This window comes from Motacilla alba, chromosome 1 (assembly GCF_015832195.1).
Source record: "Motacilla alba alba isolate MOTALB_02 chromosome 1, Motacilla_alba_V1.0_pri, whole genome shotgun sequence".
NCBI classification, from domain to species: Eukaryota; Metazoa; Chordata; class Aves; order Passeriformes; family Motacillidae; genus Motacilla; species Motacilla alba.
The window spans coordinates 53,033,114-53,047,571 of NC_052016.1; the positions used below are offsets into that span (position 1 = coordinate 53,033,114).

The following is a 14,458-nucleotide window of genomic DNA, read 5'->3' on the forward strand; positions in this document are numbered from 1 at the left end:
GTGATTTCAGAAATATCTAGGACAAAACCACTGAATTGACAACAGTTATTAACAAAATAGCCAAATTCTCATGTCACTAATGCTTATCACAAATAGAAGTGAAAAAGGCTACCCACTTTTTGGAGAGCAGCTACTTACCACTTCTTCCAAGGCAGCACTTCTTCCAAAAGAACAGGTGAGGTGTGCGAGGCAGTTAACAAATGAAGAGAAAAGTTCATTTGGAATGGCCGTTAAAATATTGCGAGGAAATACAGTTATCAGATTGCTGATAATACTGGAAATTCCCACTGCTTCAGAGTCTTCTATTTCAATTCTATAGATAGAAATAGCAGTTTTTTGCCATTAAGAAAATTGCTAAAAGGGAATTGGTTTTGTTGATACATTTTCAATAAATCTATTTCATAATAAGCACCACCTACTTTAATCTGCCCTTTCTCAATTTAAGCAATCCAACAATAAGCACAAATTACATCCAGAAATACGCAAGCCATACTACTTCTCCACACAGATATGCTATACAGTCCAAACTAAAGATTAAAAGATGCCATCTAAATTTAGAAAGCAGGCATACATACCCATTGATAGTATTCAGTAATCCCTCAATGAAGTGTGCCAGGTAATCAACTTGAGAACCTTCATCAGGAAAGACTGGCCCGTGCAAAGATGCCAGCTGTGCCAGGCACTGTAATGAATCTTGGGCCATATCTGTATCTTCTCTGATTTTTCGATGTACCTTTCAGGAAGTGAGGTAGTTAATAATACATGAAAACAGGGTGTTCTTACAACAGTCACATGGCTCTCAATCCAAAAGAGCACACACCAAAAAAAGCTTACTATAACTTCCACTCAGTCTGAAATACAAGGGTTTCTGCAAATCCCTAAACCATGGCAAACATCAAGATCGTGACTCAGCTCACATAATCTCAAGCTTTGAATTAACTCACTGAAACTAACATTTAGTCAAGGCTCACCTACATGTTAAAAATTGAACTGTCTATTGAATGTTATGTCTTAAAGAGTGAAACAGATGCCAGCCAGTCAGACATGCTGCTCCTTCTAAAAACAGCAATAATGACAGTCATCTCTATTATGCTAACTATGCCTAGGCTATAGAGTCTTGCTAAAGTTAGTCAACAAGTTCAATCAAGATTATATAGATGCTTCTTTAGCAGAGGTAAACACTGAAGACATATACAAAAATGAATGCATCACTTCCTTGGCAACACCCTTATATTATACAAGGCCAACAGTAATCTTCCTGCATTTGTGCAAATGGTTATGTCATTATTTCTGTTGTTGAGACTTTCCAGATTTGAATCTTACTATTTCAGTAAACATATTCTCACATACTTACTTTAATCAGTCAAGTAGGGATTTAAAGAACTTTTTTTGGCTCATGCCTATTTTTTCATAGAAGATTTATTGAATAAATAAAAGAATATAAAATAGCTTTTTCACACTGAAGTGAAATTTAGCTAAATTATTTCAGCAATATTATACCAAAAAGTACAGTTAAACACTAACTACCTTTCTGTGGTGTTAGTTGCAAGTTCACCCAAGTCATAACTAGTTGGATTAGCTGCACAGTTAATCCCTGAAAGATCAAACTGGCAGGAGAAATAAACCCTGCAACAGAAATACCCCTCCTAATATACATCCCACACGAGGCTGAGATTAGAAATGAAGGCTCTTGCTCTAACACAGCAATCCTGCCAACTTTTGCAAGGTTATTAAAATTTCTCAGATCAGATAAATGAATAAAAATTACTACAATTTACTTACATTACCTCAAACACCAAACTACTACTGCAAGCGTCAACCACTGCAAATCAGGAATCTAAAACCAGAACTGACAGCATACTGCCCTGGCCAGCATTCATTCAAAAATAATAAAATACAGGCAAGCCTTGGTTACTATCAAGTAAAATGCAATGTATTAAAGCAAATCTGCATATTATTAATTTTTTTAATCACAAAAAATAATTGTAAATCAATCAAGGAAACAGATATGCAACTCTGACAACTTCATACTATTAAACATAGAAGAAGGGTTAACATGTAAGCCAAAAAGTTATTTGCATGTGGAGGTTCACAGCTGACAGTAGCAACTGTCTGGATAGTCTAGACAGCTGTTCAGATTGTGTGTAGCTGCTGAGAGTTCTGCCAGTGATTTTTTTCACCTTTTCAAAACTGCTGGATAAACTTGCAGTAAAAAAAAAATAAAATAAAAATTTAAGTTTATCAAAAATCCTATCAAGTAAGAACATGTATCCAAACACACACTGTCAAGCAGCACAGGAGAGTTACATTTACATTGTCTTATGACAACTTCGCCCAAGTTTTGAGCACATTTCTCTGCTTTGCAGAAATGAAAAAAAGCCTGAGAATGCTCAATTCTCAGATCCCAAGAGATGTAACCTAAGTCAAATTGCATAGCAAATGAATTTATAAGCCAATATATGTTGCTGCTGCAATAAGTCTTAGCTGAGCAATGATTACAAACTCCTTCCAACAGTTGCAAAAACAAAACAACACAATTCTATCCATTTTTAACATTATGGGGCTTTTATGTTACAGAAATTGAGTACTACATTCCCCTTTCCCAACACTACCTCTTCCTTATTCCTTCTAACTTCCTCTGCTTTAACCTTTGTGGATTTCCTTCGTGCTGAGAAAAGAGATGCAGAATTCTGTATGCTGAAAGTAGCTAGAAAACGGCAACTACATTACTTATTTTCAGCTGTTCTGTTGAGCAAATGCTTTAATATCAGCAACTACACACTGCTCGTTTGATATTTTCTGAGACCTGTTACACCTCATCTGAAAGATTCACTACTCTACTACTGCTCATCGCGCTTGCTTTTGTCTAATGAGTACACGTCCAGAAGTATTAAAGGTATAAAAATTGAGATAACTACAAACTTTTTTTCTACTGGTAGTGGTCACCAATTTAAAGCAATTAATAGGCAAAATACAAATTCAGTACCCTAGGAAAAAGACAATACTTCTGTCTGCTTAGATAAGCAAGCTGAAGCGAACAGAATCAATCCTACCTGATGCAAAAGGAAGAGTCCGACAACACAGCTTTAGAACAGGAAGGAGCTGCTTTCCCTGTGGTCTGGACTAAGAAAGTTGAAGAAAGAAACTTACTGTAAAGAAAAGCTCCATAACTCTGCTGTCCAGGAGGGTCTCACGCCAGGATTCTGTTGGCTTTAGCATCACATTTTGTGAGGATTCAAACATAGCTATATAATGTCTGCCCAGTTATCTGGTGTCAAGGTCAACAATAACATTCCTACTTGGCTTTAAAAAAATCCTAGATACAACAGGATCCATTCAGAAAGAATGTAATGGAAACAAACTTTAAGCCTCTTCACATACACAGCATAATTCATGCATGAGGCCAAGGAATAAAAGGTATTAAGTATTGAAAAAAAGAATGCTCCAGGAATGTTAGATAACAGTTTGATCATAATTATGAGACATACCATAGCGATACGATCACTTTGATAACCAGGGTGTCTAATGTGACACTGCGAGAAGGGAAAAAAGCAACCGCAATTAACAGGTGTTAAAATTTATGCAAAATAGGAAATAATTCTCTAAAAAATTTTCCTGGCAGCTTTTAAAAAGGTCTTACCATAGCTAAAGATAGCTCATTGAAATCTATATCCTATTTTTCTAAATAGCCAGATATGTGTCACAGAATGAAGATATGTTAGCCCTGCATGAATCTACATTTTCTAATCACACTGAGAAGAACAAAAGCACAAGTCAGCACAAGGCATTGTCATATTCAACACATTTGTAAGAGACGCTCATGAAAAATGTGCAAGCTGTAAAGACATAATTTTGCTGCACCCATTTCAACTCTCACCATGTATTTTGGCATAACTTAATTTACAAAATTCTGCCAATATTCTAGTACAATAAGCAAAAACAATTAAACAAACAGGTTCAATTCTTTGTCAGTCTGATCACACAACAGTTTTAATCAAAATTTTTGGAGGTACTTCTCTTTGCAACACCATCCATTTCAAGTAGTAGTTGCTCAGTTAAAGCAGTTTTACTAGTGTTTTATTTGTCTTTCTTAAACCCTACATTATCCTCTTTGATCCCTTTCTAACCCAACCATCAGAGTAAGTAACAGCATGTTCAGCTGCACATAATTTACTTACTGGTGATGAACATTACCTATAGTAGTGTAAGTAATCCAGTACTATAAAACGTGTATAAGAAACTATTTCTATGTCTAGAATGAAACAAATTTTTCAATGGTATCATTAAAAACAGTAGACCCCTTAACTTTTGATGGGTTTTGTTTAAGGGAAACAGTATTTAAAGCAAGCAAGTAGTTTAATATGAAAAACTGTGTCACAAAGCAGGATGCACAATTTCAGTTTATTTATACTTGTCTTCTGAGTTCTGCCACTAAACAAAATTCCTACCGACACTGTGCAAAACCACATTCCAAAGAAAGGGATTTTTTCCACAGTACAGTACTAACCAGACCTTCACTGGTGGTATGTGTCCAGGACTGCTGTCAGCACGTTATACTGCATAAGAACAATCAGGGGTGTTCACATTTTAGTGCAAAATAAAAGCAGATTCACAATTTAAGACTATCAATGTATGTTGAACTAACCAGATTTGCATTATTTCAGATGGGGAAAAACTAAAAGTCACAGAATTTTCTACTTTACTTCCATCTAAAACACTGATGTAGTTTAATTGATCAAATATGCTCCGGTTCTACCCACTAAAAAAAAAAAATATATATACGTGCATGAAATTATCACATGCAAGCATCCTTTATCAGGAGTAATATTCTAAATTAAAACCAATTTTATCTGGCAAATAAGGCTATGTCTTTTTTCCTTTCCATTTACAATGTCTTAGCCAAAATGGCATTTTATAATTGCTTACTGACAAGAATGTCCTTTGCTGTGACTCTCCAATGAGCTATTGGCTTGGATGCTTTATCAGAGGACAATTATAAACACATTGTCAATCTGTGAAAAATTTACTCTTGCTAGGGTGATTCTACAGAGGGAACCAGCTACAAAATGCTTTTCACACGGAATGAAAGAAGCACTAGTTTGCTGTCACTATTTTAACAAGACTCACTATTTAGAGGCCTTATCCTGTTATTTTTAGTCTTGTTTCTCATGCTAACGGACCGATGACACATCTGACAATAGGAGATTTGTGTGTAAAATATCTGTTCACTGAACATTACAAATTATGTCTCCACCTATCATGGAGATCTTGCAGCCATTTCCCAGCATGTACTACATGTATGCAAGCATTAGCAGAAACTGGCTGTGGAGACGCTTACTGCCACAAAGTACTCCAGCTTACATTGTGCTACAGTTTGGTCTTAGTAACAGCAGTCTAGTTATGCTAAACCTGAATAAAATGGCAAATTATCTTGTACATAGGTGTACACAGGACAAATGCACTCCTAATCATCCAAAATTAACTTGTCAAGACTTACAAAGAAGCAAAAAGTACAGAAGGAGCAAAACACTTTTTTTTTTTTCTAAGCACTAAAGCTTATGATTTAGACTTACAACATAGATAAAATGATAAGCATAGATTAGTCTACTATGACATCCTGGAGAGTTTGGGGATTTTTTTGTTTCCAGAATGAAAAACAATTGCAAACCACTTCTGGTAATAATGTAAATGTTTCTAACATTCCCCGGTCTATTGAGGAATTATAAACTTTTAATAAAATTCACTTTGAATTATATGGAAATTCAGGCTAACAAGTAGCTACCAGAAGCATGTCAACGTTTCACCCATTTTGCAAGGTTTAGGACACTGATTCCTTCAGAGACTTCAATCTTCTGCATGAATCAGATTATTCAGTGATGGGAACTGAACTCTGTTAAAAATCATAAAAGCATAATTAGACACTTTAATGTTTGATAAGGTCCATATGCTGGCTATTACTGCCTAGAGAGGACAAGAAGACCATGGTGTTAAAAGAGATTTTGTTTTATCTTTGACTCAATTTATGCATGTAGACATTAGCTCTGTGCTTCGTTTTGATTCATAAGATGGAGAAATAACAGAAGTTTTTTTCAAAGTTATAAATTTTTTATTTAAGAACTAATTTAGAAAAAAAAAGTTTGAGGTTTTATGTGCTTCTTGGAGGAACATGAATACAATGAAAAAAACCCCAACAAATGTGTAGTTTTCCTCTCACTCACTCAGAACTAGCCTCTGTCTCAGGAAGGGACTGATAGGTGAAGATGAGTATTAAAATATTTGATATCCTAAGGTAGTCATGAGGGATTATAGTATTTTACTTCAGTACTTCAACAAATTCCAGTATCTGAGCATGAATCCTTCAATCTTTTTCCCAAGAGAGGCAAGGCTTGTTCTTCCACAAAATAGTATGTTTGGAACTCAAAAAACAAAGCTGAGATTTCTTCTACTAGAGCCTCATTTGTACGTTTGTGCACAGAAGTGAAACATCTCAGAAATGGAGGGAAAACTCCTGGAGTGTTAAGGTCTGAATATCTTTCTTAAAAGTCATTTTAATCACTTTACTTTTGTTTGAAATATTTCTGGACTTTGTGCCAGTCTTGGACTTGCATTTTAAAAATAAAAAACTGCATTAGAAAGGTACCTGCCGTCCAGTGTTATGTAAAATACTGATTTTATCTGGATTTTTAAGACCTTCTCTGGCTTTCTAGCCAGTGAGCCAAGCACATGGGATGAGTCTGAGGAGCAACTGCCTAGAACTCCTGCAGAGGCTTGCTGCCCCCTATGGAGAAATCCTTCACAGACCTTGCCATACCTTACACTCTCAGCAAATACATCCAGCAACCAGGACAAGAAGCATATGCTTTAATATTAAACACAAGTATTCTTAACAGTCACGGGAATGAAACAGTACTTTGTGTTAGAGACACTGGACTCAGATTGCAGGAACAGGAGTAGGAAGTGCAGGAACACGCAAGCTAATTTTAAACCTGGCCCATTCCAGAGCCATGCCAGTTCCAAGGCTCATGACCACCCATGCAGATTCTGCAGTTCTTGGTACATTCTGCTGCTATAGTTGTGCAGCTTATGATATGCAAGCTGATCACTTCCAGCCTAACTGGCACATAAAGCACCCATGCACACGTGGCTGCCACACAGATGTGCTTCAGGAGTCACACCTTTCCACCACACACCAGCTGCCATCCAGGCTGCTGTAACCATTGCTGCAAAACTGGAAACTTTAAAACCACTTGGGCAAGAAAACAGAATACCAACTCCCCTTCCCAAAAAGGGTCATTCCTGGTCTCTTTTCCTCTTCTGATATTAATGCGGTTAAGATGTTCCTATATTGCAAACTGATTACAAAATTCTTTCAGGAAAACTGAAATTATGTAAGATTGTTAACAAGTTCAACATCAATACAAGTATGTTAAGTGCAATTATGACAGAATACAGAGGATCTTCCAATCTTCTTGGGTTTGCACAATGTTGTCTTAAAAAGTTGCTAGAAAGGTTTAACAAGAAAACACAGTGTCCTAGAAAAAATTTCTAACCATCAGGGATTTCAAAGCCAGGTCAGTTTTCACCTAGAAGCGGAAGGTGATAAAAGTCTAATAAAAGTAAAATGCAGCTCTCTTAAATACAGCTGATTCAGTGCCATTGAATTTTGCTCTATATCCCAATAAACAGACAGTACAGTGCCCTTATGCTTTTTTTTCAGATAAGAACAGACTGCTGCAGTAAATCCAGGATAATTCCAGGCTGCTAGCAAACACAAGGCCTATGGAAAGCAGCCATAGTGCTGAAGAAATCAATGTTGTCACTCCTTGGTACAGGCAGAATCATTTCTGTAGCTGTGCAACAAATCAAACCTGGGGCCAAAACCTGCTAACAAAACCTGCTAACAAAACCCCACCACATTTATAGCCAGGTGGTTCCCTGCTCAGCATCATGTTCATGGGAGGTGCTTTTTCAGCAGCAATGCCAACTTGAACCATTCCTCAAAATCAACCTTGAGTTTTCTGTTTCGTTTTCATGCACTTCCATTATGCACAGCAGATGCTACCAATCTGGGTTGGACTGAGTTCAAACCTTAGAAGTCAGCAGAACTATATGGTTCACAGAACCTCCCAGACAGGTGAGTCATTCTGGCTTGAAGTTTAAAAGACATTTTCAAAACAGAAATATTAACTGTGTGGCCAATGAACACCAAAATGTTCAGATCAGACAAAAGCTTCAGTCAGTTCATACAACTGCCATGGCACTAACAATTCCAATGGAACAGCAATGATGTGTATTAGTAGAGTGCAAACCACTAGGTCTACATAAACTGCATTTTAAATCCCCTATTCTACAATCACTTGAAAATTTGCCAGCTTGCCTCCAAGCAAGTACAGGCACTAAATCCAAACCAAGAACTAAAGCTCAAGTATCTCTTTATTCATGTACTGTAATCCATACATTGTAGAATAAGGGATAAGTACTTTTATGACAACTCCTAATGACAGATAATAGACACCTTTCTGTAGATGGGAGACAGCTGCACACAATTCTTATGTTCTGTCCAAGAACTTTTACACTTGAGGACATTCAGCCAAAGTGTATTAGAATATGGGTGCCAGGAACAGAAAAATCCCAAAGTCAACAAGAGAAATATCTCTGGAAATAAAATGATAGAAATTATAATTACATCCTGACTTCACAGGATGTGTATGTCCATGCCAAGGTGTATTAATAAGCTCAACAACACTCAGCTTCTTAACTGGAGACTTTGAGTACTCACAATGTACTAAAAGTCACATTCTTGGAGGAATTTTTGTAAAGGAGAGGGTGGTACTTTTTAGTACTGATCATCTGTACTTCCTTAATTAGTTGAAATTTAATTTAATAAAAGACGAAGTTAAAACTAGTTCCATACAAGTAAATAATATTTAACAATACTGTAACAGTACTGAAAAAAGAAACTGTGCAGAAGCCAACATGCCACAAGATACTATCTCTGAAGCCTCCACAAACACCGGGTAAACTAATATCTCAAGGTGGCAGATAAAAATAACAATAGATGATTGCTGGAAAATGAAATAGGAGAAAGTGGACATGACTGAAGGGAGGCCTCCTAGGTCACTGTGCCTTGTCCTTCCTACTACAGGCACTACAGCCCAAGATAATTTAAAAATACTGAGTTCCAACTTGAAATTAGGTAGAGTTGCTTCCTTTGTTGCTCCAACGAGGTGGCTATGCCAAATGCATCTTCCATGGTAGCAACAGACTCACCACAACTTTTCTTACAATTGGTGGCAACACTGTCCAAAACTGCATTTAACAATGCAACATTTATAACCTTGTCCTAAAACAACACAGAACTCTTGAGAAGTAGTATGTTTTGATTCAATTCTAACAACCTGGGGATTTGAATAACATGCCACTTTGCAAGAGCCACCATACAGTTGATACACATTTATGCTATATTCCCTTTTTGGAGAGACAAGAATCTTGCTAAATATTACATAAATGTACTGCAGATTACTGTGATGCTGCAGGGAACAATGAGAATCAATACTATCTTGCCAGGGGAAATACCATCTAAAGGAAAAAAGATATACCTGAGAATACAATGGATCATTTTACTCCATGCTTCAGGTATTAAATTCATGCCCATTACTTCAGCATATGTACTGTCAAGATTTGGAAAGAGGACACCAAAAGGACTCTAACCCGTCAATCAACACAGCAATTCTTACATTCTTATGCAATGTACTATCTATTCAGAAACTACAGCCAAGCTAAGTTTCACTGCCCATGAGCTAACAATCAACAGTTAAAGAGGTCATCTTAAGGAAAACAGATTTATGCCACAATACAATCATCAGGACACTGTAAATCCCAAGAGTTACTGAATCTTTGGCAGCTAAGACCAACTTTGCTCAAGGATGACTGAAGATGTTCCAACTTCTGTGAACACAGGTTGATACATAAATAAAGACCCAAGCTGGTGATGTAATTCTTACAGCAAAATGAATCATCCAATGGTAGAAAACAAAAAGATGGTATCAGGTGGATCAGAAATTACAAAAATATTTGAAATTGACCCATTAAGAGCACTTAGGTTCATCCAATATCCAGAAATGGCCTGAACTTCTTTAAGAGCTGTAGTATCTGAAGTAGGCCAAACAGCAGAAAATATGATTAATCTTAGCAGTAGTATGGCTTGCTTTGGTATTTCTAGTAACATTTATTTACTAGTACTTCAAGCACTTAACATTATACAGATGTATAAAGAAAAGCTGGAATTCCAAGGCTCCACATGTTGTATGTGTCTATCTCTCCATCTGGCTCCACCAGTGCAAACCTTAGCCAAGGACAAAAGAGCTCATGAAGAACTACGCCCTTCACTTTTGAACGACCAAGATCCCAGACACACCAAGGGGTTAGAAGTGATTAAGAGCAGCACTGCAGAGAAGGAGCTAGGGGTGATGGTTGATGAAAAACTCAACATGAGTCAACAATGTGCTCAGACAACTGCATCCTGGGCTGCATCAAAAGGTTGAAGGAGGAGATTTCTCCCTCTGCTCTTTCCCTGTGAGACCCAACCTGGAGTACTGACTACAGTTCTGGTGTCCCCAACATAAGAAAGACATGGAATTGATGGAGTAAGTCCAGAGAAGGCCATGCAGTTGACAGGAGACTGGAGCACCTGCCCTATGAAGACAGGCTGAGAAAGCTGGGGCTGCTGAGCCTGCAGAAGAGAAGGCTGTGTGGAGACCTCGTGTCAACCTTCCAGTGTCTGAAGGGGCCCTACAGGGAAGCTGGAGAGGGATTCCTTCTCAGGAACTGCAGCGATAGGACAAGGAGTAATGGGCATAGACTGAGAGGAAATTCAGGTTAGATAGGAGGAAGAAATTCCTTCCTGTGAGGATGGTGAGGCACTGGAACAGGTTGCCCAGAGAAGCTGTGGATACCCCAACCCTGGAAGTGCTCAAGGCTGGGTTGGATGGGGCTCTGAGTAGCCTGGTCTAGTGGAAGGTGTCCCTGCCCATGGCAGGGGGATTGGAAATGGATGATATTTGAAGTCCCTCCCAACCCCTTATCATTCTATGATTCTGTATTTAGGACTACATCAGAAATTTGCACAGAGCCAGACTAAAATTCAGAGGGAACCACCACTGTACAACACAAGAGCATTTCCTTTCTATTTAAAATCCCAAATCCACTTCCAAAGACTTTTATAAGGTGCAATAATTTGACTACAGTCTCCATTTTATAGGCATATGCACTAAATTCCTCTCTGAAACCCTGCCAAATCACTTCAGGGATGAATAAAAGTGGGATATTTACTTTTAATCCATGAACCTTTCTTAAAGCCAATGTAACTGGCATTCTGTGTTACAGATGTGAACCATGGCATATCCAGTTTCCAATAAATTTACTTTTGCTGCCTGCTGCATAATGAACAGACTAAAAGAAAACAAAACCACACAGGTATCACCTTCTGACTGCCACACCAGGAAAGCAAATAAAATCCTTCACAGTGGATTTGAGAGCAACATCAAGATTCCTGCAGTATGTAAAACTTGGTAGCAATTTCAGAAGTTTTAAGAAAAAAGTTTATAAACCAGCTTAAAAGTTTGCTGAGCTTCTTAAAGGTAGTCCGGCTATTAAAACAGGTGTTAAAATGACTTGCTACACATGCTGTCTAAAACCTCTATTAAATACAGAGGGTGATTGAGTATTTTTACAATATTTGTCTAGCCCATTTTTTGGACTAACATTTTTTATATCTTTTTTTCTTCTCTCCTTCACTAAGAGCCTCTTTCTTATGCCCATTTCCTCCTCTACTTTCCAACTCCACTTTTCTCTGGACTAATGAACAGCAGATATCACAAAAATATCTAAATTGAAGCAATGGCACCTGTGTAAAATGAAGTTGACATTTCTCAGCTACCAAATACTTTTTTTTGGGCTGGAGATATTCCATGTTTTAGTATATACCATGTTCTTTTATGGGGAGTTGGTTCACCTGCATGATGGGGCATTGGCCTGTCCCTATCTCTTCTCTAAGGGAGAAAAGTAGGAAAGATCAGATCTCTGCATAAAAATTGAACAGGGCTTAGACTCTTCACCATATGGTTCTACACCAAAGCAGCATATTGCACATTTGCTGTTCCCTGCACTAACCAGACAGACCATAAACCTGTAAAAGGTGGGTGCTCTGTATGCTTTCTCTTCTATGTAAAATACTTTTAAACTTCAATGAAGACCAATAGCAGCTTCTGTATGTAAGCATCTCTTAGCAAGCGTGGCAGAGACAAAAAGTACTAACAGAAGAGAACATAAATCAAGGACTAAACACAAAGTTTCTATGTTTTACTCTCCTTGCAAAGACTTTACTCCTCATCCAAGAAGTGACCCAAGTAGAGGGAAACAAAAGGACCTGACATGAAAAGGATATAATTTGGAGGAAGGAAGTTCCAGCTTAAGACCTGATTGGCTAGTGCAAGATAACGCTGAAACACTGAAGACATCTGAGCATTGAGGTTTTCACGTCTGCTGAATTCCTGAAGTACCTCTACTGTGAGCATGAAGATCTGCCGCAGATCATCCTCCTACAGTCAGGACGAACACAATACATTCAGTATCGCAGTCATTTATGAAATGTTGATCAACAAGAAATACTTTTCCAGAGAGAATAAAAATTTCCAGTTTCATGCTATTTTCATTACAATACAGGAAATACTCTGAAATCGCCAGTGAGAATCCCCCTTTCGTCAAAATTAATTGATTACATTTGCAAAAACTATGAAAAAATCCTCACATAAATACTAGTTGTTAAAAGATAAAAAACCAATATGTTTTTAATAAGTGGTGGAGAAAAGAGTTGGTCTTTGGCATGAAAAAAAAGTTGGTAAGTTGTTCCACAACAGTCAATTTAAAGCAATGCCTTCACATAAACATTTCTGACTGGCCAAACAATACATCTGAGACAACCGGACTACACCATCTGCAATAATATTTTTAAATACATACATAGCTCTCCTTGGCTTTAAACCAAAGCTATATTTAAGACTATCATTGTTCCACAGAGTATTCATTTTGTTTGCAATTGGTAGCCAAGGAATTAAAGAGTCCAATGGCATAAAGATCTGTAGCTCTACTTTCATAAAATGGGCACAAAGGGGTTGCATCTTTTTAATACAAGTTTTTAAAAAATACATTATTAATTTTCCTGAAGCAGCCACTATCTGCATTATTTGCAGTATTTGCCTTATTAAATGCTTTTAGGCACACAGTGGACTTGACTGCACCTAGCACAACAAAGTATTTTTGCTTCCACATGTTTAAATTTTAGAAAGAGAGGCAGCATATATCAACACAGAACTAGTTTACCTGAAATATACGTTTACAGTTACCATGGAACTCCATGCTTAGTCCAATGTTGCTGGTTTTACTTGAACTTGAGAACTCGCTCAACAACGCCGTTAGAATGGAACAGGCCAAAGTTTGCTATAAAAAACATAAGGGGGAATAATATAACTAAAAATGTCCAGTAATGCAGTAGCACCTACAGTGTCCTTCATTTTTCTATTAGCATTTTAATACAACTACTACTTCAGTTCCTTCTAACACAAGCTAGAACAAGTCAAACTTTTAGGAAAATAGATCCTTGGATGAACAATTTCTGAAATCATCAGGGCTCCATCCTAACAAAAGAAATTTGAGTATTCGAGCAATATAAAAGCTGGCATCTGTGTGATCATCATTGCAAATGAAATCAACTTATTGCAAACCATTTCCCAGCCTTGTCATTTACTTTGTCTCCCTGTGCACAGACCTTTACAGGTATTAGTTTCAGGGAATATTCACTGTCCACTTATTTCTATTGATGTAAGAATTCAGGTTCCTCTGAAGCTTGTTTTGGTCCTTCTTTGCATTTGCTACACTTACTATGTTGGTATTTGATAATGATTAACTTTATAGCACCAAAAGTGATAAAAGTTTGTCAAAAACAACACCTGCAATAACACTGTCTACTACATCTTTTCCCTCTCTCTCCATAAAAACAAATAGGAGAGGAATTCACAGAAAGATCTGATACTTGAAAGGTCTTGGATACCTCCCTCCAAAGCACCACAATGACAAGCCTCAGAAAAACCCCTTAAAACTACTCTATTAAAATTATGACTCTGAAGTGATATGAAAATTGGTGAGAAAAAGGCATGCTAATTTTAGAGAGACAGATTCACGAAGACTAAAGGTTTTAAGTATCTTTTTCATTCTCAAAATTTAAGATAAGGTAAATTAAATGTTTATCTAAAACACTACTTAAAAGCCAACTTTCTGTATGAAACACATGGCTCCAGCCTTTGTTGTTGTTTCCTGAAATACATAAAAAAAGCTTTTTTTCCTGATGCCAAAGTCCAGAAACCATCATCACCAGTTTTAATATCTTTTAACTGATCCTTGC

The 14,458-nt window shown here is 37.2% G+C and overlaps 1 protein-coding gene across 3 annotated transcripts in view; it reads right to left on the reverse strand.

Annotated features, from left to right (window-relative positions):
• Positions 1-14,458, reverse strand: part of XPO4 (exportin 4) — a 76,085-nt gene that overhangs the window by 25,603 nt on the left and 36,024 nt on the right. For all 3 annotated transcript variants that reach the window (XM_038132578.1, XM_038132587.1, XM_038132596.1), the window contains exons 5-9: positions 13,381-13,497; positions 12,446-12,599; positions 3,151-3,263; positions 576-733; positions 139-313 (exon numbers count right to left, since the gene is read on the reverse strand). In XM_038132578.1, the coding sequence (XP_037988506.1) occupies positions 139-313; positions 576-733; positions 3,151-3,263; positions 12,446-12,599; positions 13,381-13,497 (717 nt within the window). The remainder of the gene's footprint in view (positions 1-138; positions 314-575; positions 734-3,150; positions 3,264-12,445; positions 12,600-13,380; positions 13,498-14,458) is intronic.